Source organism: Pipistrellus kuhlii, unplaced genomic scaffold (genome assembly GCF_014108245.1).
Source record: "Pipistrellus kuhlii isolate mPipKuh1 unplaced genomic scaffold, mPipKuh1.p scaffold_m20_p_15, whole genome shotgun sequence".
In the NCBI taxonomy this organism is placed as follows: Eukaryota; Metazoa; Chordata; class Mammalia; order Chiroptera; family Vespertilionidae; genus Pipistrellus; species Pipistrellus kuhlii.
The window spans coordinates 27574678-27602240 of record NW_023425460.1 but is presented as its reverse complement, the minus strand read 5'-3'; the positions used below and the strand labels follow the sequence as shown (position 1 = coordinate 27602240).

The 27563-nt window shown below is 40.1% G+C and overlaps 1 protein-coding gene across 2 annotated transcripts in view; it reads right to left on the bottom strand.

Annotated features, from left to right (window-relative positions):
- Positions 1–5656: 5656 nt before the first annotated feature.
- LGI1 (leucine rich glioma inactivated 1) overlaps positions 5657–27563 on the bottom strand; it is a 41283-nt gene continuing 19376 nt past the window's right edge. For both annotated transcript variants that reach the window (XM_036438597.2, XM_036438596.2), the window contains 4 exons: positions 16103–16174; positions 13469–13638; positions 13028–13192; positions 5657–9142 (listed from right to left, as the gene is read on the bottom strand). In XM_036438597.2, the coding sequence (XP_036294490.1) occupies positions 8307–9142; positions 13028–13192; positions 13469–13638; positions 16103–16174 (1243 nt within the window). In that variant the 3' untranslated portion in view covers positions 5657–8306. The remainder of the gene's footprint in view (positions 9143–13027; positions 13193–13468; positions 13639–16102; positions 16175–27563) is intronic.

Sequence of the window (27563 nt, the reverse complement as noted above, 5' to 3'; positions counted from 1 at the left end):
TTCCTGTCCAGCAGTCTTTTCTTCTTTTAAATAGCTCTCCAATTTTACTTTAGGGAATCACTCTTACCTCACTTTCATTCCACCTTGGTTCTCATCCAGGGGTTCCAGGGTGGGCACATGACCCAGGATTGGCCAATCAGAGCCTTCTATCCTTTGCCAAAGCAATTGCCTCAGGGACAGGCACTGGGCCATGAGCACCAGACCTGAACTTTTGCTAGGACTCCTGGGAAAGAGGCACTATGTTTCTAAACTGGCAAGATGTAAAGTTGGAGCTGCTGGTGGGTATCTCTCCACTGTGAAAGGAGAGACTGACTTACAACGAAGTCAATGTAGAGGGAAAGAGAGCCAAGAGAAAGACAGATTCAGAAAGTATCATCTGAGTACCTGGTCCAAGTATTTCTGAAGCTTGGCTAATATTCATGTTTAAACTAGCTTAGTTGGATTTCAGCAACTTACACCCAAATGCCTCCTCATTTAATAAGACTTTGCTGAAATTGCTTCATTTTATCATTCAAGGATAATTGCCTTTTTAGACCCAAAAGCCAGACAGAACTTTGAACGTTTTTCACACAGTGTTCCATCTACCGATACAAACATTGACCGCATTTTAATAAGAGAAAGTTTTATGAAAGCATCGGTAATTTCCTAGGGGCCCAAGTTCCTTAGTAGGAATACCTGACTCCTGCTGTCTTCCATGCCAGAGCTGGGGATGCTGCTGGAGTGATCTGTTCACTTCACTCGGGCTATCTGCCCCTCTCTTAGAGGGCTCAACTGCCTCTGATGGCAGGATCACCTGGATTTTTATCTCATCTCTTCTAGAAGTCTTCAGACAACCTCAGCCCTCACAGAGAAGGATGTAATGGCACACAGGAGTCCTCTGCCTAACCTGACAATGATTACAGCTTCTACGCAGGAATACACCACTTTCACAATATTCCCCAAGATAGCAGAAAAGAGTGGTGAGGTACAGGCTCCCAGGTCAGGCTTGCTGGCTTTGTGTACATCAGCAAGTTACTAAGCTCATCAGTAAAATGTAGGTATTAATAGTAACCTCCTCCTGGGATAGTTGGAAGGCTTGTATTATAAAATCTATTACGATGATTATTATTCACATTTTACAGCTGAAAATTTATTAACTTGCCCAAGGTCATAGAACTAGTAGGTGGCCACTTTGAGATGCAAATCCAGGTCTGCCTGAGTCTAAAACACAAGCTATTGACCACTATGCCCACTGTCCCAAAGACAGAAATATTGTAAGCACCAACTGGATAGACCTTCAGGCAAAGAGCAGGAAAACATAGATCATGTTTCACTTCTCCTTTAGATCCCTATAGAACTTACTTTGCCTCTTTTATTTTTTGTGGATGCTGCAAATAAGAAATTTAGAAATAAGCCCTAGTGGTGTGTAAATCCTTTAAGGGTAGGGACAACTTCTTACTCATTTTGCTTTCTTAGTATCACCTACCATAATGCTTTGCACGTAGTAGGTGTTCACTAAGTGTCTTGAATGAAATTGAGCTCATTGTGTCCATAGGTGTAAATATACCAATCGATAGCCTTAGGGTACTGGGGGCACTCAGACTCCTGAGGGGGGTATCCATCTGTCAGTTCACAGAGTTCTGAATTATTAATATATATTATGTCTTTAAGCACTTCATAGCATGGTGCCACTGCTGGACACTATCTGAATGAATCTTAACTCTATTTCTTAACTAACTATATGACTATATACAAGTTATTTAGCTTTTCTAAGTTTCAGCTTTCTCATTTGCCAAATAATACTATTATTATAAAATTACAGAGGATGGAATGATACTATAGATAAAGAACTTAGTATAGTGCCTGGCTCAGAGTAAGTGCTTAATAAATGCCATTTATTGTTATAATTAAATGAAAATATTAAATAATATTTTCATATTAAATTTGTTTTGTTTGTTTTAGAATTTTTAAGTATGGGAGGGTAGACAGGATCAAGAGCCTGAAGTACAGAGGACAGCTGTCCTGGGATCAGGCATTGTCCAGAGGACTGATTTCTGGGACACAGTTTTGCTGAGAACAATTGTTAAAAGCTTCAGCCGGGCAAGATGCTCCATCTGGGGATCTCTGAGTGGTGTAGACCAAGGATGTGGATCCCTCTTTAGGTATAAAAATTTCAAAGGGCATAGACTTTCCGAAAGTGTTAGTATGAAGCTTCTTGCTCTTTGGGTCTCCATAGATTAATTAAATCAGTTCCCATTCTTTAGTTCTGTGGACCAAGTTTTAGGTAGGCCTACATTCTGTTTCAATAAAAATTTACTCAGGAAATATTATCTCTTTCATCTTTCAGTTCAATCGATTACCCTTGTGAAGCAGGTGGGCATGGGCAGGCCTATTCTTTTGGGGTAATCTGTAGCCAAGATACTTTGTAGGGTTGGGAATTCACAGTAGGGGGTGCATTCGCTTCTCAGATATGCAAACAGGAAGTCTGAAGGTGCTTAAAACTATTTCATTTCCACCAACTTTATGGACTTTCTACAAAGTAGGACTGTTCTAGGGGATGGAGTATGGGGTGAGATAGAAGAAAGAATGCCATATGCCTAAGACATAGTCCTGATCTCAGGGATGTGTAACCTGGTGGAGAGATGGATATAACAACAACTAACGATTATGCAAGGCAAAATGAATTATGAGCCTTGTTCATGGTAAAAACAATGGGCTGAGAAAACCAGAGAAAGGAGAAGTCCCATCTAACTGATTGGAGGAGAAGGACTAAAACTTAAAAAAGTAGCCTGGCTGGTGCTGCTCAGTGGTTGAGCATAGACCCATGCACCAGAAGGTCACTGGTTCTATTTCCAGTCAGGGCACATGCATGGGTTGTGGACTTGATCCCCAGTGGGAGGAGGGTACGTGTAGAAGGCAACCGATCAATGTTGCTGTTTCTCTCTGATTGATGTTTCTCTTTCTATCTTCCTTTCTCTCTCTAAAATTAATAAAAACATTTAAAAAATAAATGGAAGGGTGGGGAAAGAGGATTGTAGGTGGAGGGAGCAGTCTCGGCACAGAAGTGCGCTTAGATAAATAGGGCTTGTCAAGTTGCATGGGTAACTGGGGAGTGGGTGAAGTGGAGAGTGGGAGGAGAAGCTGGGCTAGATTTTAAATTCCACTTTCAGGACTTTCTAAGGCCTTGTAGGTCTTCTGGGCTTGTGGTATCTCTGGATGCCCCATGCCCTTGATAGCAGCCATATTAAAATGCATGCATATCCCATTTTAAGACTGATGTATAACTAACTGTAAGAGCTGAGATGAATGCATTGAGCTCTAATTGACTAGTTTAGTGTACCTATAGATGTGGCAGTAGGGCCAGTGCCAGTCTAGGAAAAGTTTAGAATCAGTGTGGGATGAGATAAGCACAGAACTGGAGAGGAAACACTTCTAAACTTTTATAGGCCGTTTGACATGACCACAAAAAACCAAGCAAGTGATCATTTTTTTAGTAATTCACTTTTATTCTAACTTCCAAAAATATTGGTTCACAATACAAACAGGTTACATTGGTCTAAAATGCACTGGAGATTTTTAAATCTCTATGGTCCAAACCTTTTTAAACACTGAGAAAAAATTTAACGTGGAGAAGCACTGGTCTAGTTGAAATAATACTACTTGTTCAAGAAAGTTGAGGTTGGAGATAACAGAGGAAAGAATTGATGAACTTGAGGATAGATTAATAGAAGTTTTACAGTTTGAATAGCAGAGATTGAAATATTTCGTACTCACCATCATATCTATACACATCTATATTATAGTCCATTGTACCTAAACATCCTGACTTAGTGGAAGCTAACTTTGTGGCAAGTACAGAAATCCACTCAAACTAACATAAAATAAAATAAAGTGTGTATGTGTGTGTGTGTGGGGGGGCAGGGGGGGGGGAAGAGGTGGTGGTGGTTTTTATTAAAAGACTACAGAAGTACCTAAAGAAATTCAGGGGCAGGTACTAATGAGGATGAAGCAGGAAATGGAATCCAGGCTGCTGCTCCTCACTTTTCTCTCACTCACCCTTCTTCCTGTCTCTTTCCTCTGCAATTTGAGGCTGAGTTGCACCACCCATCCTCATTCAAGAATGAAGGGTTTGTTTTCCAGCTGTGGCTGTAAGATGAGCCTCTGCTGTCTGCCATCTTTGGGGATTGCCTTGGCTAAGAAAACAGCCCCATCTAAAGCCACACTTTCTCCTAAGGATGGCCACATTTAATGGGTAATCAACACGAAGGTATAAAGCTCTGGTCCCCTTGCTCCAGCTTGGGACAACTGGGAAGAGACCTCTCAGCACTAGAGCTCCCTACTGCAACACAGCTCAGCTTCTCTCTGACAAATTCTTCTTTCTCCTCCCTTCCAGATGTTGCTCTCAAGGATACTACCTACTAAAGATTTGTGCATTAACTTCTCAGGGACACCAGACTTCCCAATCTTCTTCTGCTCATTCCCTCACTTCCTTTTTCTACTCCCATTTTCCCTCTCTCCCTCTCCCTTTTCTTACCCCCTTTTCCTCTCTCCATCCCTCAGACTATGTAGTTTCTCACTCTTGCTTCTTTCTGAGCTTCTACTTCATTCCCTTCTCACTTTTGAGACCAACCTTCTCTGCTCCTCTGGTACATGGACCATCATGGCTGCTCCAAAATGGTGTCTTCAGCTCCCCAGGCAGTGTCACTGTGGCTTATGCTATTGGTATCCCACCCGCATGGCCTTTAGTAGGCTGATGTAACCATCCTGCAGCAGACCTGGGTGCTACTTAACAGCTCACAGCTGTACCCTTCTGTGGAGCATTGCCCTTAGCCAACCTTCTCTGCTGGAGATTCCTGAGAGATTATGACCCACACTTTTTGGACATTAACTATCAGATCAGAGGCTATAAAAGTCCACCCTCCTTGCCTCGAGGCAGGATATGCTCTGCGGTACAATTCATGCTATAGAGTTCCCCATGGGGTCGGACTGAAGCCAGACTTTGAAATGGCATCTTCACATAGCATCTTTCCCTGCCCTGGGCCCCGCTCACCATCTTTCAGGTGTAGAAAAAGCACTCACTCAGTCAATCCTGCTGCTTGGAGGGAACCTGATATAAGATCATCACCTTCAAATCTGGTGCCTCTGGCTAAAGACATAGCTTCTGCTGCCTCAATGTCAAATATCCAGGAGGGATAACTCGACTGGCTCAGGCTGAGCCCAGCCCAGCCCAGCCCAGCTTCTGGGTTGAACACATGGAACAGGAGTTCACTCCAGGCCCAATCATCTGTGGCTGGAGAGTGGTACAGTGTAGGGTAGATGAGGGATACAGAAAGAGAGGGCAGCTCATAGAAAAGACTGGTCAATTCCTGAAAAGTGGACCCTACCATCTGTCCTTCTCCTCAGTCATTTTAACATTTATTTTCTCTGTCAGCTTCCTCACCTCTCCCCATCCACATCTCAGGTTTGAAATGAAGGGGGCGGTTTTGAAAGGTAGCGCCATGTTATGGACCAAGGATTGGACCACATGTCAAGAGACTCAGATGGTAACCTACTTCACTCCTTTAGTTTAAAAATAACTAATTTAAAGGTAGTAATCTAAAATAACCTTGCTTCACATCTCTAGGTCTCAGATTTGAGGTAAATTAGAGAGTTGTTTGCCAACTTGAATAGTCAGTGCTCCTAAGAAAACAAACAGAGCAAGTCTTTAATGTCTGCATCCCTCAACTCAGCACAGTGCCCGGCACAGAGTAAGAACACGAAAACATATTGAAAACAGAAGAGAGCATTTAAAAATGAAATGACAGTGAATTACATTAAGACATAAAGGAAGAGTGTGACCCAAACTCATACACTGTGGGTGTGGGACCATTAGCCAATTGTGGGTTCAGCACTTCAAGTGCTATTCCCAGTACTACTCCAGTGTGACAAAGCACCCCAAACTTAGCTGTTTAAAACAACCATTTTATTATGTGATAGATTCTATGGGTCAGGAATTTGGGTAGGTGATTGTGGGGATGGCTTGACTCTGCTCCGTAACATCCAGGGCTTCAGTTGGGAAGATTTGATGGCTGGTGGTGGCTTGACAACTGGGAGATGGAATCCCCTGGAGCCATCACTCAGATGACAGTGGTTGATGCTGAGATCTCAGCTGAGGTTGCTGACCAAACCCTGGGCTTCCTCACAGAATAGTGGCTTCAAGCTGGTAGGACTCTTGCCGTGGCAGTTCAGGTTCACAAGGCAAAAGCATCATCATTTTGTAACCCAGCCTCCAAAGTCAAACTGCATAATTTCCTCAGCATTCTATTGGTTGCCCGTCCAGAATTAAGAACAGAGGAATTAGGAACCACTCCCTGATGGGATGCGGGCCAGGTTCTCATAGCACATGTGGGATGGGAGATACAGTTAGGCCATATTTGAAAAGTTCCATCTGCCATGTGCTCCTTAATTCTTCCATGTCCTTGGAGTAGGCATTATTGTCCCTTTACAGATGAAGAAACCGAGGCTCAGAGAGGTGAAAGTAACTTGTCTGTGGACAAAGCCAGTACACGGCAAGGTTGGACATGATCCCTGTCTCTACAAAGCAGGTGTTCTCCAACAGCATATAGGCTGCTTACAGAAAATAGGAACTGAGAAAAGGAATGCAATCAAAGGCCAGTTCCCCCTATGTGCAGGATCAGGAGTGGTTAAGCCTTATCCTCCTCCCCCATAACCCTGATATCAGAGTTAATATCTTAGCCATGTTATTGTATAAAGGAGTTGGGTTCCTGTGCATAACTCCCTAAGGTGTTGCTTCTGGAAGACTCTATAATGAGGTGTGTACCTTTGATGCCACAAGTTTTCCAGGTAAGTGCTGGCAGAGGTGTTGCTGTCCCCTTACCCACACCTTCCCACAATCATTTGGTCAAAGACTCTGGGGAAGCTGGAGGAAGCTCTGTTCCCTTCCTTAAAGGCAGCATGCAGAACCAAGTGCCAGGAATACTTTCTCTGTTGTAATCCCCATTTAAACTCCTATCTTCCCTTAAGTTCAAACAAGGACCACTTCTTTCAGGAAGACATCTCTGATGCTCTCCTGAAACTTACAATTGGATGTTCAGATGATACCTGCCACTTACTGCTTGCTCTGCTGTGTCCTAACCCGCCAATGAGCCTTCTAAGGACTCAGAGGGCAAGAACAGTGCCTTACCCTCTCTCAGTTCTCTCCCCAACACCACAGGAATGATACCTTATTCTTATTAGGTACTCAATACATACTGACTGGTAAGATCAAAGGGCCTCATAAAGTGTATTATTCTAACAGTAGACACATGTGCACCTCTGAGAGCCCACAGAGTGCACAGGCATTGTGTTACTTGCTACTGACCCTTGTGATCCAGGAGCAGGGTTTTAGAAAATCAAATATGATTCTCCTTGGCACTCTGCAGCATGTCAATAACATCAAACTTGGCCTAGAAGTCCTTGGTCAAATCAAGAGGCCTTCATTCCAAGTGTATTTGAGGCCAGTGCTTTAAGGTTACAATCTCAATCAGCTGTCAGATGATTCTAGAGTCAGACAGTTAGAAAATTCCTAAAGAGGGTTTTGAAAATCCCAAATCTTGGCTATAACTTATCCTTTAAGTTGTTTGAATGATTGCTGTAGCTGCAGCTATTGAATAGGAAAGGATGGGTCTTACAGTTTTTATTCCAAATTAGTCTTCTTGTAATAAGCAAATTTCTCTACCCTTCTTTTAATTTGTCACCACTTTACCTCAAAGTGTTCCTAAAAACCATGACTTTTGGAAACACCTTTCAATGTTCAAAATCAACGGATGAACCTTTTCATAAATTATGGTAATCAATATCAATGTTTCACCTTCACTCAGTCACAACATACATAAACTCTTAATTCAAATAGAACCTTATGGTATAAAACTATTTCCTAAATACACCATCACCAAGAAAAAAACCTAAACTCCCTTAAGTAATTACCTTGGGATATGAAAGAAAATGTAAACATTTTATTTGGCAGTTGTTTCTGAACACATGAATAAATAAATGGAAAAGTACATATTAATATTTCTTTTTGGAGTAACAGATACCATTAAATGCTTATTTACACATCTTCACTGCAAATAACAGTTATACAATTCAATTTTCTCTTATAAAAGGTAACTTCCCACACCACCGGACTGGACAGTTAAAGATGGGGATACTGGTAGTGCTTGGTTCTAGCAGTCTCAATGTTTGAAAGGCATTCATTTGCAAGTGGGATAAGAAGAGTTATCATGCATTGAGTTCATCCGGACCATGTACTGTAGAAAGTTTCTGATGGCAGCCACAGAACTGGTGTGTCATGCGCTTAAGTCAACTATGACATGTTTGTAAATCTGTGTATTTCCCTTAAAACTGGAAGCAAAAAGAAAATTGCGTTTATTAATAGACACATATGTGAATGATCTTGGTGCCTGAACATTTAATTCCTGAAATTTCACAAATTTGGCTTTCTCTGCATCCCAGTTATACACTTGAGTAAAAGAATAATCACTTCCAAGAATTGCATATTGATAGTTATTTATCTGAAGAGGCTGGAACACCATAGATCCTCGTGATGGCATCCTCTGGATATCCTGAAATGAGGAGCCTCCCCATTTCATTACTTTGGAATCACCAATGAATCTTGTCAAGCAAATGTACACATCACCTTTCACTGCGAAGTGCTTTACAGCATACACGTCCTCCATGTTAGGGATGTCAGTTTGGTTAATGAATAATTGTGTTGCTTTGTTCCACTGATAAATTACTGGACGCTGGGAACTACTGGACAGGATTAAGTGAGGCGTTCTGAGCGCCTGAGGTGTTCTGGCTATTTCTAGGTATTCCACATCAGTGTCCCTGTACCACGCATGTAAGGATTGATGGGAGTAGAATCCATTTCCATTCCATTTGTAAATGGTAGTAAAACCAGCTTTTGAGCTGTCAGCAACAACAAAGTACCAGTTGTTTTCAATCTTGAATGTTTCAATATCATTGGGTTTTCGAATTTTGAGAATTTCAATGTCCTGGATTTTTATGAACTTATTCGCAAAACCGTCTCGCTTATAGATGTGAGAGCCACCAAACAGCTGGGCCACAATAACATAGAGCTGTGTTTCAATGACTATAGGCTTGCATACTACAGTGGACGTGCCTGGGAAAAGACAAATGAGAGATTAGCTGGATGGTCATCCTCTTTTGGAGCATACAGACATTGTCATGTTACATCTAATCTGCACTAGATATTTAGGATACATGGCTATAGCCTGAGTTTCCTTCTCTCATTTCTTGCAGAAAGAAAGCATTGCTCTCCCTAATACATCATGAGTTAATCTTTGTAGTGAAAACAGCCATTTATTGAGCACTGACTATTGCTTTGTCAAATCATCTCATTAAAATTTTTCAAAAGGTTAAATAATGAATATTACTATCTTCCCTTTTGTTGATGAGCAGGCTGAAGCTCAGAGAGGTTCAATGCTGCTAGGAGTAGGCAGAGTTGGGATTCAAACTCAGGCGTACCAGCATCGCTATGGGGTGGGCAGGTAGGTATTCCAGGGTTTCCATCTTGGGCTTAGATCCCACAAGGTTCTAGGAGGTTTGAGTGGTGGTTTGTGAAGCCCATAGCTTTGTAATTGGTTTCTTCTAAGTGCAAATTACTTCTTGAATAACCTTTCCCCTGAAAAAGGAAAGTGATGCCACGTGGCATTTTTCTGCATCTTCATGTCACTGATAGCAGATGAGAAGGAAGAGGGAAATGATGCTTATGAATGTTACACTGGGAATATTAGAGAACAACACGAGGTCTGTCAGTGGCCTAGCTCAGTATCTTTTTGGTGAGAGTTTAATATTTTATTAATATATTCTGAACTCCTCGAGGGAGCTTGGTTCTAGGTAATTCAAAGAGAAGCGTGGCAAATCTAGGCCCCTGGTCTTTTCTGCCTGCAGCCTAGGGGGCACTGAGGCAATAAATTCTGCATCAACTCTTTCTACTAATTGATTCCATCCAGAGTCAAAATTACTCTATTTGTGACCCTTTTCAGGACTCAACTGAGTGTGTGACCTTGGAAAAGTTACTTAACTTCCATGGGATTTAGTTTTCTCTTTTGTACAGAGAGAGTTGAAAATAGATCAGGACCGGTCACTAGATTTTAACTATGTACCCACAATGACTGACTGATGAGGATAAGAGCAACTGCCTGGAGAACTGTGTTGAGAAGGATTCTGTGGCCACTGCTGCACTCTGCAAGAAAGAGCACCACAGTAGATTAGCAATGTCTGTCTGAGGGTGAGGGACGAGATGCTGATCATGTACATGACGTCTGTCTGTCATTTTATACTATTATTACTAGGTCTTAATTATTTATTACTAGTAATTAATTATTACTAGGCCTAGTAATAATTAATGTCGTTTTCTAATGCTTTTTAAAATCGAATTTATTTAAACAATACAACAAAATTTAATCAACAATATAGTTGCCATTGTTTTCTACTACTTGTGCCCAACGCTCAGGAAGCATTTTAATCCCTCTGTTGTAAAATTCTTGTGATTTTGATGCAAAAAATTCGGTCAATGCATTTTTGAGGCATTCTTCATTATTAAATTTTTTTCCAAGAAGAAAGTTTTGCAAAGAACGAAACAAATGGTAATCGGAAGGGGCAATATCAGGAGAATATGCAGGTTGAGGGAGAACTTCCCATTCCAACTGGCGCAGTTTTTCAGCAGTGATTCTTGCAGTATGCGGTCGTGCGTTATCGTGGTGAAGAATTACGCCCTTCCGATTAATCAGCGCCGGTTCTTTTTCTCTTAAAGCTTGGGCTAACCTTTCCAATTGGGCACTATACACTGCACTTGTAATGGTTTGGTTAGATGGTAAAAGTTCATAATGAAGAATTCCTTTAAAATTCCACCAAACACACAACATCATTTTTTTCGCATGCAAGTCAGGTTTTGGCGTGGGCTGCGGAGCCTCATTTTTGTCTAACCATTGAGGCCGCCTTTTCAAATTAACATACAGCACCCATTTTCATCTCCGGTAACAATTTGCTCTAAAAACGGCAAACGGTTTTGATGAGAGAGGAGCGAACTGCAAATTGTGACTCTTTGATTACGGTTGTTGTCGCTCAACTCATGAGGAACCCATTTTCCAAACTTTTGGACTTTGCCAAGTGCACGCAATTGATTGGAAATTGTTTTTTGTGAACAATTTAAAGTTGTCGCAAGCTCTTGTTGGGTAATTTGAGGATTTTACACCAAAAGAGCTTGAAGAGCTTCTTGATCAAAATTGGACACACGGCCTCGACCACTCTTGTCATCTAACGAAAAATTTCCCTCGCGAAATTTCTCAAACCAATGCTGGCATTTTCTGGCGCTAACTGCATCTTGACCAAGAAGAGCACTACAGATGTTTTTTGCAGCCTCACTTGCTTTTCTTCCTAATTGGAACTCGTAAAGCATGCAGTGCCGAATATGCTCTTCATCCGCCATCTTCTTAGCCCTAGTTTTGCAACAAAAACCAAACCAAACACAAACTTTTTCAAGCAAAACTTGTTAATTGCACTTCACACGTTCTGTAGATACCACGTGTTTGAAGGTTATGTCAATACAAATCAACGCCAAGCAAGATTTTAAACGAATGTTTAAAAACGACATTAATTATTACTAGACCCCTAGATGATGCATTTTGAAGTTGCAAGTACATGATTCATTTCTCTCTCAAGTGCTCATCTAAAGATTCATTCAAGCCCTAGTAAGTTTTGCTCGTGGTTAGAGCATCGGCCCATCAACTGAAGAATCTGGAGTTAGATTCTAGTCAAGTCCATGAACCTCCGATGCAGGCTCCATCCCTGGTCTCATCAGGGCATGTGTGGGAGGCAACAATTTATGTGTCTCATATCGATGTTTGTCTCCCTCTGTCTTTCCCCTTCCCTTCCACTCCCTCTAAAAATCAACGGAAAAAATATCTTGGATGAGGATTAACAACAACAACAAAGCAATTGATGGAATATAAATAGGTAAAAAGAACTGGTTTAGATTACACAAATACCTAATGTAATCCACTGGAAAACAAGGACGGCTTAGAGAGAAAGGGAAGATAGCCTTTCTTCTTGAGAAAGAAGGAGGATTTTAAAAGGGTATCAGTTAGGAGGGGATTCCTTCATCTGGGTACCTCTGTCTCAAGCAAGCTCAGACCTGTATTGGTCCTTTGATTAATGGGGCCGATGACCACTAACAAAATCTAATTATGACCCTCTCCGTTTTGTCTAGGAGCTTTTAGGATCAGATTTAAAGGTATTAGAAACTAAAGCTGATAGAAATATTTCACAGGGTGTCCTATGTTTTAATTTATTACTTAAAAAATTTCAAGTTGTTGAAATGAGAAAGGAACCTAAGAGATCACCTGAGTATAAGTTTTGGTTTCCATGGTCAAATTTAATGCAAAAAAATCTGGAAAGAGGCTTATTTTTTCACTGTTAGGACTTCTCAGAGCCTGCAATGTGTATTATTCTGTATCTCCAAGAGGGAGATAGGTTCATAGATGTATTTGACCACAAAATCCTTTTTGTCACAGGCATACACTAATATTTTACAGAAGTAATGTTTGCGCAACAAAGTTTGAGACTCAATGATCTAAAATAACCTTCTTATTTTAAAGTTAAGGAAAAAGAGGGCCCAGTGAGAGTGAGCGGCTTTCCCAGTTTGTGGCAGAACCTGCATTAGAACTCATGATTCCTAGTCTAATGCTTTCTCTTTGAGGAAAAATTACCCACCTTTTGTTGCATATTTACTAAGCTAGTTACTATGGTATGTTTCTTGAGTATATGCTTGCATTATCTTTGACAACCTTGTGAGTTAAGTATTATTATTTCAGATTTACAAGTGAGGAAATTAAAGTTTAGGGAACAATTTCAGATCATTCAGTAAATGGCAAAGTTGGGATTCAAATGTCTCAAAGCCTGCACAATATCGCTCATCTTTTCCTGTTGCCCTTGATCCAAGCAGCTTAACTTTCCACTCAAAATATGATTAGGCTTCTCATACCTGTAATATTGTCATAATTCCGGAAGGTCTTTTCTACATGGTCCCACTCAAGGAAAATGCATTTTCCATTAAAAGGCTGAGCAATGACTACATACTCATCGTTCATATAAGAAAAAGTATCTATGGACAATGATTGATAAGGCAGCTCTTGAGACTTTGCAAATTCTGCAAAAATAGGAAGTGACAATGAGTAACTGTGTGCTAAAGTCTAGCTCCTTGGCTAGATCTCAGATGTCCATAACAAATGCATTTATTTTAGAAAAGTAGTAAAATGACAATTTTACTTTGCTTTTAAATGCATGATGTTTCAAGGGTTCATAATATTTTAAAAATTAAATTGCTTAGTTGGTTTTTGAGATATAAAAATATCAGTTCCTGCACATGCAAAAAGTGTAGCCCTTCTTTTAATTTTATGCAGTGGAAAAACTTAGAATACATTACCTGTAATGATACAATCAAAATCTTTGGAGGAGAGACTATTGATTTTGCGCTTCTTGTATTCTGGAGGGCTTTCACAGTAGATGTCTTCGACAGTTGCATTGGTGTGGCCTAGCCATTCCACCAGCCACTTCAGTTTACAGTCACAATTAAATGAATTCCCTCTGAGGTCCCTGAAAGACAAACTTCAGCTGCTTTTGCTCTCTGTGAATCCTACCTTCACAGTATGACTTCTATTTCAGCCATTAGCATTGCCAAATGCCCCAGAATCCACCTTGAACCTGACTAATTCTCTCTGAGCTCAGTTACCACAGTGTACTCTCACAGGCCACCCCAGTCAAAGGAACCTCCTAACTTACTCGCTCTTAGGTTCAAAGATAGCTGGGTCTAGAGCTGTGCTGTCCATAGAAATATAATGTGAATGACATATGTAATTTAAAATTTTCTATAGGCACATTAAAAAAGTACAAAGACAGGTGAAATTAATTTTAATATTATATGTTATTTAGCCCAATATATACAAAATATTATTTTGATATGCAGTCATTATAAAAATTAATAAAAAATATTTTACATTCTTTTTTATATTAAATCTTTTAAGTTTAATGTTTATTTTATACTCATTTTATAACATATCTCAATTTGGATGCTAAATTTTCATCAGAAATACCTGATGTGCTCTTAAGATTTAATAAAATTTCCAGTTAAAAAAATAGATTCACACACGCAAGTTGTTGCACAGAGACTTAAAAGTTTTCCAATAATTGAACCGAGAATCAATTTTTAAGTTTAAATTTTTAAAATTAAGTAAAATTTACAAGTCAGTTCCTCAGTCACACTTCAAGTGCTCAGTGACCACATGTGTGGCTACTATACTGGACAGCGCAGATCTAGAGGAAAGTATGTAGTGATTATTGTATCATATTTAATTAAATGAAGTGTGTTATTTGCTTTTCTTCTTCCTCAGAGACATAATTAATCCTGACCTTATTTCATGGTCTACAAATTCAATTTTAATAGGAAATGACTTTGACAAGCAGAGTTAACGCAGACATGCAATAACTCATGTTCATAATAAACCACACATCTAGATAGTTTAAATTTCCACATATGATTCCAACTTACCAACTTCTATTTGTTTGCACTGCTGTTGTTCATCTCCTTCCTAAAACCCTTCTTCATCACACAGAATTTGTACAGTAACCATTGCCTACTCTTCACACAGCACATAAAAATCTTTTGAAATGTAGAATCTGTAAATTTTTTTCCCCAGCAGACATAGTCAAGAAAACCAAGAAATTCACTAAAAGTCAAGTTGGCATAATCCTGTACTTCTTAGATAATTCTTGATTTGGGCATATCAAAGTAGGCCCAAGAAGCCAAACCCATTATGGGATTCCCTGGAGAGACTGAGACAATTTCAAGTGGCTTTCTTTTATTTTTTGTTAGTGTGAGGTATAGGCTGACATAAAGATAAGACAAAGGGTCCCAAATAAGCTGTATCCTCAAGTCTGCCATGAGGTGTCATCTAACTTCTAAAACATTGCCAATACTGACCTAATCTCCCGAGAATATTCTGACCCAGAATAATAAGTGTCAACTTTTCTGGGCTATTGTTAACCAGAGCAGGTAACTGTGGTCTGTTAGAGACTTTCTTGGAAATGTCCTGATCCCTGCACTCTCTTGGAAATAAACCAGGAATTGGGCTAATAGGCATGAAGGAGGGGTTGGGGGAATACTACAAGGAACAAAGTAAGTTTTTCAGTAGTTTACTGATTTGAACTTAAATACTAGGCTTAGGAGAAAACACTTGACTCAGATTTTTTGTTATTGGAGAAAAGTTGTTCTGAATAGTTTGTAGCAAAGTACCTGAATAATAAGAAATCTTTTGTTTTCATATGTTCTTTCATTTGTTCCTGAATTCTATTTTATGGAATTTAAATACCTTTAAAATGTTCTGGAAGGCAGTTAATGAAGCTAAATTGCTTTTGAGAGCTTCAGGCATATATTACTTGCTTTGCTTATAGCAAAATATACAAATTCCTTACAAAGATCTTTCACTCTGAGGCTTAAAAGTCAAAGTTTGAAAGCTCTTTTGTTTGAAAAGGGGTCAAAAATAATTAAGTTCATTCCCTTCCTGGGGTTTAAGCCAAATTCCTGGGGATTAAGCCTAGAGTTGTTGTTCAGTCTAATGAGAGAAAAGGCAAACTTTCCTCCCTTCCCCCATTTCCTGCTCCAATTCTCTGTTGACTGACCAACCCATGGGTGTAACCTTTCATCTGTTCCCCAGATTCCTTTATGTTTTTCCTTTGTAGCCCCATTTCCTGGACCTCTTGGGGAAAAAAGGCATCTTGAGATTTCTATCTGGGCCTCCTGGTCCCACTCCTTAAACTTCTTTATCATCACTCCCTCCCACACAGACACACACTTTGTCAAAGGAATGTCTGGGCACTATATTTTCAGAATGTCTAGTGGTAAATACTATAGAAGAAAAACAGTGCAAGTAAATTTAAAATTCAAGTCAACTTAAATTCTAAAATTCTAATTTAATTTTAAAGCCAATTAAAAATTCTAATAATCAATACCAGGCTTCTTTGTTAACTATTACAAATTAATTAATCATTCAGGTCCTCTTACACATTTGTTAAAGAATCCAGGCCTTTGAAAATATCTTTTGGGAGCGTCTGGAGATTGTTGTTTGCAAGGCTCCTGGGGGAAAAGAAAAAAAGTGAAGTAAACTGGAGTCATAAACTAAATAAATGTATTTGATGACAAAGCTTTGTTATGAGTCCTTTTTGTTCTTCCCAGACTATACTAAATTACTTCTTCTGCTAAGATACTAGTCAGGTTGCTACGGTTGTATTTTCAGTCCTTGCCTCCTTGCTTCAATACTCACTCAATGGTACTTCATGTATCATGTTTATCATGCCCTCCCCACCCCCAAATACCAGTAACAAAATGATGCCTGGGAACTGATCTTTCTGTTTAGAAGAGATAAGAGATTCACACTCTCAGATATTGTCTGAGGGATGTCTCCCAAAAGGTGACTAAATGGGTGACAGGGTCTCTCCCCAAATGCCCTTTCCCCTCACGCTGCCCCTTCTCTCCCCTCCCTCCTCCTCACTTGTTCCAAAGAACAGCTTAAGCCTCCAGTTGATAGAGCCAACAGCTCAGAGTTTGGGGCCTCTGTCCCTTCACCAACACATCTTTTTTACTTTCCAAAGCACACACCTATTTTTTTTTACATTGTTTCCCTTTTAGTTCTATTCATACCTCTTCCCCCAGAAAACAGCTTTCTCACAAATACCCATCCATCCATCTATCCAGCCAGCCAGCCATCTATCCTCTTCAATCGTCTGCTTCTTTTCCTTTTTTCTAGTTCTTGCCCCATTACCACAGGAATTATTTTCTCTTTCTCCTTCTATTTGTTCTTTTATGAATCATTAGAATGATTTTAATCAAAGTCAAAGAGTCTTGACAGCATCAAGAAAAAAGAATGTGTCTATATTGCAGAAATGTAGACAACCAAAGAGCAGATGCTGTCTGATGGGGAAGGGTTCTAGTTACTGGTAACTTTCTATTTTTTACCAGCATTGTACATATTCATGTTTCGTAATCTTTTCTTAGAAGTGGCCTTTTTTTTTCCACAATAAAAATCAAAAAGTAAAACAAAAAAAGCATATGGTGTCAGCCTCCAAAACCCTTGAAAATGGAAATTCCCTTTAAACACTTTTAAAAGTCTCCTGTCTTCCACCTCCTAACTAATTAATATGAGGTTTCCCAGTGTAAACATTGACTTTTAAAACCTATTTTTAAGTTAATTATGTTGCTTTTCTGAGTTTTGGAAATTACAACTAGATTAGAAAACTTTTTCAATGAACCTTGGCACCTAAGAATGAAAACTGAGTCAGAATGTTCCCGCCTCATCAACAGTCTATTTTGTGAAGAGGGACACGGATGTGGGGTTATTCTGAGCTTGGTTTGAATTCTGGGTCCACTATTTACTGGTTGTGTGATTTTAATTATGCATCTTCTCTGAGACTCAGATTTTTTTTCATTTTTAAGTGGATGAATGATACTCATGTCATAAGATTGTTAGAAGTAGTAAATGAGATAACTCGGGATAGTATCTGGCTTTCTGACTACTTTCAAAGGGCAACTTGGAGGAAGGAATGGGGGAAAAAAGGAAAAAGACTTCTGCTTGTTCATTGCCCAAGACACAGCTTTGAGAATCAACTGCTGCGTAGTAATAATAAAATGCTAAAAAAGACTATTCAAGAGAATGTTTCCATAACTCACCTTACTGCCTGGTGGTTGAATGAAGAGATTTAGATCAGTTCAGAGTCACTCCCAAGTTATGTGTCTCAATTTATTTTCTGGCTCCATGTGCCTTAAAGTTCTCATGCTAACTTCTCCTTGGTGGACATACCTCCCCCAGAAACCAGAACACTGTCATTGGCATCAGGGCAGGAATTTGGAGGAGGCTGGGTCAGGAGACAGTGGGCAGGAAACAGCAAGTCCTGAATTACTGTCGCCACTAGAGCTGCATAGGAAGAAGCACTTTGTTTGCATCCCTGCCCAAGTGGTTCTTTTACACAATGGAGGAATCTAGCAGTTTTACTTCCTGCACAAAGGAGTAGAGCTCTAGGCCTCACGTGCCCCAGATGAAGGCTGACTGCAGAAGCAGCTGCAGAGATGGTCAGAGACAGAGACTTAGAGCTCTGGGGCTCCTGGAATAGAGAGGTGGTACTTTTTCATGACAAAATGGACTTATAATCTAACAGATCTGGGAGATGGGCTGATGAGCAGGCTAACCTGACGGACTGTAAAATGAGACATTATGTTTCTTGAGGACATCTTGTGACAGGGAGGCTCTCGTCAAAGGAACCAAAGGGTGAGGGAGGCAGTGCAGTATGAGGGGTGCCAGAGGGAAGAATGGTGGATGGATTTACTGCCCTCAGTCAGACTCTTCCCCTGTCCCACCACCAGAATTCAATTGAACACTGACTCCTCAAGGAGATAGGATGGAGCTTCATGACTAGGTTTGGTAAGAAGTAGGCATGAGAAGGCTGCCTGAACTCACAAAAGAAGCTGAAATAAGAGTAAGTAAGGTTCAGAAATGAGAGACAGAGACTTCTGGATGCCCAAGAAACATAGCTACCCTGTGTTTCTTGGAGGCTTCAGGGACATTGGGTTACATTTGGAAAAGGAGAAAGCAGGCAGAAGGACTTGGGCAGAAAATATCTTAGGGAAAGAATGCTGACAGAGCCTGGGAATTACTCTGCAAAAGATATAACGAGGTACTGATATAAAGCAACCTCTGGCTCAGGTTGCTAGGTAGGTGGTGAAGGGTGCATAGGACACATAGAAGGGGATCATCAGAGCCTGAAAGTTAAGAAAGGAAATGTAAAATGCCACTGCACAAATATTTGCTATGGTCAGTTAGGGTTTTTTTTACCAATTCCCAAGGAAAAAGAAATTGGAAATATTGGAGACCTTTTGCATAATTGAGAAAAGATATTTAACCTAGCATTGTCTATAGTAGCAAAAACTAGAAACAACCTACTTGCCCATTAGTAAGGGATCATATAAATAAATGATAGTTCATGCTTAATATGAAATATTTTACAGGAGATTTTTAAAAAATGAGATAGATGTCTATGATTAGACATGAAACAATGCCTAACTGGGAAAAAATGGAGTTGGAGAATAGCTGTGTAGACTATAATTCCACGAGGGAGGGTATATGTCTATAGGTGCATAAAAAAAGGTCTGGAAAGAAATATAAAAACTTTTGATGGAGTTTACATCTTGGCATAGCTGGAATCTTTAACTTTTTCTATATAGATGCCTGGATTGTGAGGGCTTAAATAATCGAGCATGTATTTTTATTTTAAATTCAGAAGAAATGAAGAGTAACATTGAATTTTTAAAAGGACCCCTCTGTATATGTAATGGTTCAGTCCAGTGAGGACTCAGTCAATCTAAACCAATTATTTGACTGAATTTATAAAGATCCAAAGTTCTAGGCTGAAATGCAATTACTATCACGGTCAGCATTTGGGTGCCTAGGTGGCCTGAGATGGCAACTTCTTTCATGAGATGGGCTTCAGGATGGAGCTGCCTTCTTCTTCCTTTTTTTTTTCTCCCTTTATTGATTAAAATATTACATATATGTCCTTATCCCTCCATTGTCCCCCCATTCCCCATTCATGCCATCACCCCCTAGTGTCTGTGTCCATTGGTTAGGCTTATATGTATGCATACAAGTCCTTTGGTTGATCTCTCCCCCTTACCCTCACCCTCCCTTACTTTTCCTCTGAGGTTTGACAGTCTGATCTATGCTTCCCCATCTCTAGATCTGTTTTTGTTCATCAGTTTATGTTGCTCATTATATTCCACTCACAAATGAGTGAGATCATGTGATATTTATCTTTCTCTGACTGTCTTATTTCACTTAATATAATTGAAGCTGCCTTCTTTACCATGATTCCCACATGGCTTAAAGGCCCTCATATCTGAGGAATTTAGGACTACAATCAGGCCTGGCTTGGAACCATTTCTGTTGGTTCCTTGTGCCAGCTCAAAGTCAGCCTTCAGGAGGGTCTGAAGCCTCCAGAAAAACCACCAAAGGCATGTGGGGGCTTAAGAGAGATTCTCTGCAGGGAGAGCTACTGAGGACTCTGGGCCAGGGCTACCAGGAAGAGAAAAAGGTAAATCCTGTGATGCTAACTTCTGCAAAAAAAGAAGAAAAAAAGGGGAATAGAATGAGATCTAGTGCCTGTTTGGTTATATCAACAACTGGAGATATTGAGATAGCATTTCTGGGGTTAGCATTAATGTTATTTTGGGAGTTGGTGTTAGCATTATTGGATTAGTCAGATCCCACCTCTACATTGAGTTTTGCCACTGGAAAGCAAAATGGAAAATCAAATTCCTCAGTTTCCTCTTTCCCTCCACCTGCCTCCTTTTTCACAAAGTAACAATTTAATATTATTCCCTTTTCCTCAGTGGAAGCTCTGGTTGAAATATGTTCTGTATATTTTGTAAAACTGGTTGTAGCTCTTATTTATTTATTTATTGCATCATTTAGAGCAGTGTAGTGGTTGGGTCTCAAGTAGACAAGGTATTAAATTTTAGCTTGATCACTCTAAGAGTATGTCTTTAGACAACTTAATTTAACCTTTCTGGGTTTCTGTGTTGACATCTGCAAAACTGAGCTAAGAAAACCTAGTTCATTTATTGTGAAAATTAACACCTGTATCTACAAATATTTTTATACACATACTTTGAAATGGTTTCCAGAAAAATTTTGTATCTGCAGGTGAATTTTTTGTTTTGTTTTGTCAATCCTCATTCGAGGATAATTTTCTTTTTTTTTTTTTTTAAATATATTTTATTGATTTTCTTACAGAGAGGAAGGGAGAGAGATAGAGAGCTAGAAACGTCGATGAGAGAGAAACATTGATCAGCTGCCTCTTGCACACCCCCTATCGGGGATGTGCCCACAACCATGTACATGTCTCTGGCCGGAATCGAACCTGGGACCTTTCAGTCCGCAGACCGACGCTCTACTACTGAGCCAAACCGGTTTCAGCTTGAGGATAATTTTCTATTGATTTTTAGAGAGAGTAGAAGGGAGGGACACACACACACACACACACACACACAGAGAGAGAGAAAGAAAGAGAGAGAGAGAGAGAGAGAGAGAGAGAGAGAGAGAGAGAGAGAGAGAAACATTGATGTGATAGAGATACATCAATTGCTTGCCTTCCACAGGGCCAGTTGTTGAGTCTGCAATGGAGATACATGCCCTTGACTAGAATCAAGACTCTTCAATCTGCAACTTGATGCCTATCCTCTAAGCCAAACTGGCTAGGGCTCTGCAGCTGAATTTTTATGCCTTATGTCAGATGTCAAGACCACAAAATCAATCTTTTTTATTGTGGTTTATGTCAAAACCAGTAATATTTAATATCTAAATTCCCAACTCAGGAGGACGAGATACCTTTCTGTCTTTTTAAGTAGAAAGAACTCTATGCCTTGTATTTTTAAATGTCCCATCTTTTACAGACCACATGTACTCATATATACATACCTATATATACAAACACACACATGTAACAGCTATTATTATTATTTCTTCACTTCAATAAAATTTGGAAAGTACAAGAAAAAAATTTTAAAGAAGAAAAACTAATTATTCTGGCAGAGGCAACTACTGTTGAGATTTTGTCATATATTTTTTTAAATATATTTTTTATTGATTTTGTACAGAGAGGAAGGGAGAGAGATACAGAGTTAGAAACATTGATGAGAGAGAGTCATCAATCAGCTGCCTCTTGCACACCCCCTACCGGGGATATGCCCGCAACCAAGGTACATGCCCTTGACCGGAATCGAACCCAGGACCTTTCAGTCCCCAAGCCGACGCTCTATCCATTGAGCCAAACCGGTCCTGGTGATTTTGTCATATTTTGTTTTAATCATTAATCATTAATCATTAATACAAAGCCCATCTCATGGGGGCATTAATGTGGAAAACAAGTGTGTTCAGAGAGCTAAACTACTAGTACCCAAGTCTTAAGACCTTCTTCTGTCTCCTCTAATGGAAGCCTGGATTGGTGTGAGAGAGCTCCTTCCTCTGCAAGTCTTTTTCTGGGCAAGGGTCAAGTCAGTACTGGATATTAAAACTGAATATGAGTACTATCAGCAATAAGAGGAAGAAAACTGAAAATAATGAGGGAGGGAAGGAGAGGCAAGGACATACAGATATAGTTACTAGAGTTGACAGAAAAAAGACTTTCTACATGGTATGATGGAAGGAAACCAGGCTACTGCCCAAGCTGACACATTGCCTGTCAGCCTGTCTTCAGGGTTCCCGGGACTCGGCAGGAGAGCACGGTGCAAACAGTATGGGCCCCGGAATCACATATCTGGGTTTCAGCTCTGGCTGTTTCCCTTTCTACAAAGGGAATGATCACTTGATAGAATGGTATCATGGCTCTATTTTAGCTCTAAAATCACATCTTTATACTTTTCACTGTGGGAGGCATATGGCTTCATTTTAATAATAATAAAATGATAGAGTTAATACTTTAAGCTCCAGAGGTAAGAGTCAGAGAGTCTGGCCATGAGGTGTTTTTTTTGTTTTGTTTTGTTTTTAAATATATTTTATTGATTTTTTTAAGAGAGGAAGGGAGAGTGATAGAGAACTAGAAACATCAATGAAAGAGAAACATCGACCAGCTGCCTCCTGCACACCCTCCTCTGGGGATGTGCCTGCAACCAATGTATATGCCCTTGACCGGAATCGAACCTGGGACCTTTCAGTCCACAGACCGACGCTCTATCCACTGAGCCAAACCGGTCTCGGCTGGCCATGAGTTGGAGTGCACTGGAATATCTGAAGGGGGTGGATGAGTAGGACTGATTGGGAGAGGGGTGAAGATAAAGCAATGAGAAGTTTGAGAAACATTTCATCAATGTTAATTTTTTAAGGATGATTCTGTAGTGTTACTGGAAGGACTCTTCCCACTGCCTCCCCAGTGCCTGGCACAAAGTAAACCCTCAACAGATACTTTGAAATTAATGAATGAATGGAGCAGGTTGGCGAGGAGGAGAAGAAGGGCACCAATCTAGACAAAGAAAAGAGCAGAGGCCCCTTGTTCCAAGCCACTGAACTAAGGAGAAAGTGCAGAGCCCTGTGACTTAACCATGGTCACCCACCCTCATGTCACATGGACCCAAAAGTGCCCTCCCTCCTCTTAGCCTCACCTTGGTAATCATTCCAAAGCAACGGGGAAGCTCTTTAAAGTGTGTCTTCAATTAAGCACCTTGCTCTAGGTCCAGAAAACTGCCCAAATAAACCTCTAGTTGCTTTGAGCCAGCTGAGAAGATTCAAACATTCTCAATGACAGCCTTTCCTTCTCAGAAAAGATAATGACCGTTCCTCCACTTCGGTGTTTTCATGGTTAACCGGAGAAAACCCCTGATAATGACTATGGAAACTACTGGAAAGTCTTCTCCCTAAAGCAGACCGGACTGGCTCAGACAGCACGTTTGTTTCAGTTCCACTGGGCTCTGCTGCTAAGAAAGCATCGCCCACGGCCATCTGGGTGCTCCCAGACTCCCCCCAGTGCAGATCCTCGTTTGAGTTGGTGTCTCACTGAATTTGTGGTGCTTCAAGTGCAGCTATTTTAATTGCATACAAGATGTTTAAAGGGCATAAATACATGGCAGCATTTGGAATCCTGATCGAGGGCCAATAGAGAGGTTAGGCAGTGAGTTTACTGCATACCAGGCTCTGCTCTAAGCACTTTGCAAAAATTAACTCACTCTCATAACAACCTTAAGATCTAGGTACTCCTAAGTACATTATTATCCCAGCTCCCATTCTTACAGATGATTATTATCACCCTCATTTCACACATAAGAAATGTGAGGCACAATGCAGCTAATGACCTCTGATGTCCTCCAGCTGGTAAGGGGTAACTCCAGGCTTTGCACCCAGGCAGTCTGGTGGCACAGATCACCCTCTTAACTACGACACCTCACTGCCTCTCTACATGCATGTCCTTGTGAAGGCTGAAATGAAGACATGCTGCCTGACTGGAAACATACAGGCACCTTAGTTTGGGGACTTCTGTTAATGGGTTTTGTACTCCCACAGTGCTAAGCAACCAGGATGTGCTTCACAGCATGTATAGATTGATGACAATTTTCCCCAAATGCATGCGAATATCCTGCCTCCATTGAGCCCTAGCTGAGGTGACACTTATGGGATGCCCTGGGGGATCATTACTAAAAAGCTTATGGGTATTAACAGAAACCAGTTAATGTTGAGAGATTTTGTCATTAGCCATCAACTATTTTTAAATTATTTTTCCCTGATTTCAAAAGTAATACACAGTCATCAGAAAAATTCAAACCTTACTGAAATATGTAAACTATTCAAACATTTAAGTTAATCATACATAACATTAGGACAGTATCTAAAATAATTGAGAGAATTTGACTTGCTTTGTAAGGACTTAAATATAAAGAACTCTCCCTTTTTTTTAAGGGCTAGCTTGAGAGGCAGGGGTTCATAGAGTAATTTTTAAGTTGTCTATAAATGTCTCTTTAGAAGATAAGTCTATTGAGACATGTATAAGAAGGTGAGATAAGTTCATTGCCTTTTTTTTTTTTTTTTTTAGTTCATTGCATTTTTAGGAGCTAACTGAACTTATATAAATGCTCAGCTAGGTCCCTCAGAGCAGCTTTAATCTTAGGCTAGAATGGGAACTACTTGGATCTAAAATATATGTGTAATCCCAACTATTTGCTTTTGAAAATTAAGAGTAAGGATAGGGCCTGTCTTCAGGATCTCATCTTTCTTCCATAGCTGTGGTTGCTCCTCAAATCATGTCCCATGGAAGGATCCCACTAGCTCAAGAGCTTTCTGGTCCTGCTACCTCGGACATGGCGAAGAGGGCTCTGGGAGGCTCAGTGAAGACCTTGGAAAACTTCTGGCTTTACCGCTTACTACAGTGGGAGTTTAAACTCAGAGTGCATCTTCATGCTCTTATTTGTCAACAGAGGTAGTGCTACTGTACCGTCTCTTTCTTAAGGCCATCAGGAAATTACAGTATATGAGGTCAAGAATATGAAAAAGCTTTGTAAACTCTTCCTGCAGCATGTGCAAGTTAGAGTGCAAGGTGATAGTTCCTCACTGCTTTAATATCTGCCTTTGGGAAGAATTAATATTAGGTGGAGAAAAGTGCACTCTGAAACCTAAAATCTTAAAAAAGGAAGTTAATGGCTCAAACAAATGTCAGATTTATTTATAAGTGGTAATTAATGGAAAATGAACTTGGTGTACTGAGCAGTCAGAGGAACATTTGGATTTCAAATCCTCTCTACCCATCATCTCTCCTTGAAAGGAAAAAAGAAGAAAAGAAAAGAAAGAAAAGAGGAAGGAAGGAGAGAGGGGAGAAAGAAGGGAGTAAGAAAAGAGCAGAAATAAATAACTCAGGGGCAAAGGCACCAGAGAGAACATATTTGTTTGTCCAATTCCTCCTGTTTGAGCTCCTCCAGGTTGGAACTGGATCTCCTTCATCTTTGTGTGGCACATCCTAGAGACTATTTAGAATGAATCATATGGCATTGCCATTTTTATAGACAAAAACAGTCTAATATTGGCAATGCCATATGAGTCAACCCCAGTGTTAGATAAAGATACAAGAGATCTAAGGGTTATATTCACTCAGTCAGTTTTAACCTGTTCCCATAAATACCTATTTTCCATTCCCAGGACCTGGCCAGAGAGGTGGGATTTCCCTTTCACTGTCTGTTTGACCCTTAAGATACATGCCTCTCTCTTTTAAAGCTGCCTTTGGTGTTCTCTTGAATTCAACAATTTCTAAATATTAAGTACATGCTGTACTAATGTCCCTTCCTTATGGTCTTCATACCTCTACAGAAGAGGCCTCATTATGAGCCAACTTTAAATTTCCATTTTTGTTGATAGATATAATAGGCTCTAGCCAAACAAATAGATGTTCTTCACTATTGTGTTTACAGATTTTTTTCTTTCCTCCCTCTTATTCCCTCTCTCCTTTATCCTCCCCCTTTTAGACCTCTTTTTCTTCCGTTCTCTCCCTTCCTTCTGTTCTTGCTCTCTCCCTGCCTCCCTCCCTCTCTTCCTGCCTCCCTCCAGCCTTTCCTTCTTTCCTTCCTTCCCTACCAGCTGAGCTAGGTAGACTTGAGTGAACTAAGAGGCATGGCCAGGCTTATATCATGGGTTCCTAGAGAGGACACAGGACAGAGGTTATGTTGAATGGGATTTATGTGAATCAAATAGATCTCTAAGTGGAGGTCATGAACTTCAGGTCCTCCTTCCATATATTTGTTTCTTTTATTTACTTTTGCCTGAAAGACCAGGTTTGACAGTGTTTGGCATAACGTTCACACCGTCACAACAATTTTTGCATCACATTGTGCAGAGCAGCATTGCAAATGCTGTTTTTATCATAATAACTATATACAGAAGCCTAGGAAGGTACAATGATTTTATAAAATACAGGGGCCATCAGTTCCTCCTTGATGCAAATCCAAACAGCAGTAGAGACAGGGCCTGGTAGAGGTAGCATGATGACCAGGTGGACACACTAGGATGTAGTCTCAAAGGGCAGGCAGTGTTATCTGCTTTGTTCCCTGCTGCACCTGGGGCCTAGAGCAGAGCTAGGAATGACGTGTTGTGAGGGAGCAGGCACTTAGGCCTCTAAGGCATCTTTATCTGAACTAATGAGACAGATAGTGGGCACTCAGAAATAGTTGTTAAAGGGATGAACAGGCATTGTGGTTCAACTATTAAGTTGAGGTTATTGTAATTCCATAACAACTCCGTTTACTAGTCATATATCCCCTCCAAGCCTCTGTTCCCTCATTTATAAAAATGGGGATTATAGTGCCTTTCTGGCAGGACAGTTGAGAAGATTAAATGAAAATTCATGAATAGCATTATGACCAATATAATAGTAGTCACTTATAAATTCTAGTGTCTCTTCTTCCTTTGCCTTTGTAGTTTTCTGAAGATTACATCTGTGTGTATGTGAGTGTGTGTGTGTGTGTGTGTGTGTGTGTGTGTGTGTGTATGTCTGTAAGGGGGCAAGGAGGCCAGGAGGCCAGGAGAAACAATTTTTTTGGTTCATGTTAATCAAGATTTCTCAAACTCAGTTCAGCACAGTGCCATTTTAGGCTGTAGAATCCTTTGTTGTGGGGGCTGTTCTGTGCACTGTAGGATATTTAGAAGTATCGATGTCTCCATCTACTAGAAGCAGTTACTTCCTCCAGGCTTGACAACCAAACATGTCCAAACATGTCTTTAGATATTGCTGAATGTTCCCTAGGAAGCAAAATTGCCTCCTGTTAAGAACAATGGACTCTAGTCACCCATTGAATAATTAAATATTTCAATTTATAAACAAGTTGTCAGGTACTATGTTCAGTTGCCTGAGGTTATAATATATGTTTAAATATATATAAAGTCAGGGTATATACAGAAAAAGAAATCAGAAAAATATCAAATTAAGCTATACAATCAACCCATAATTAT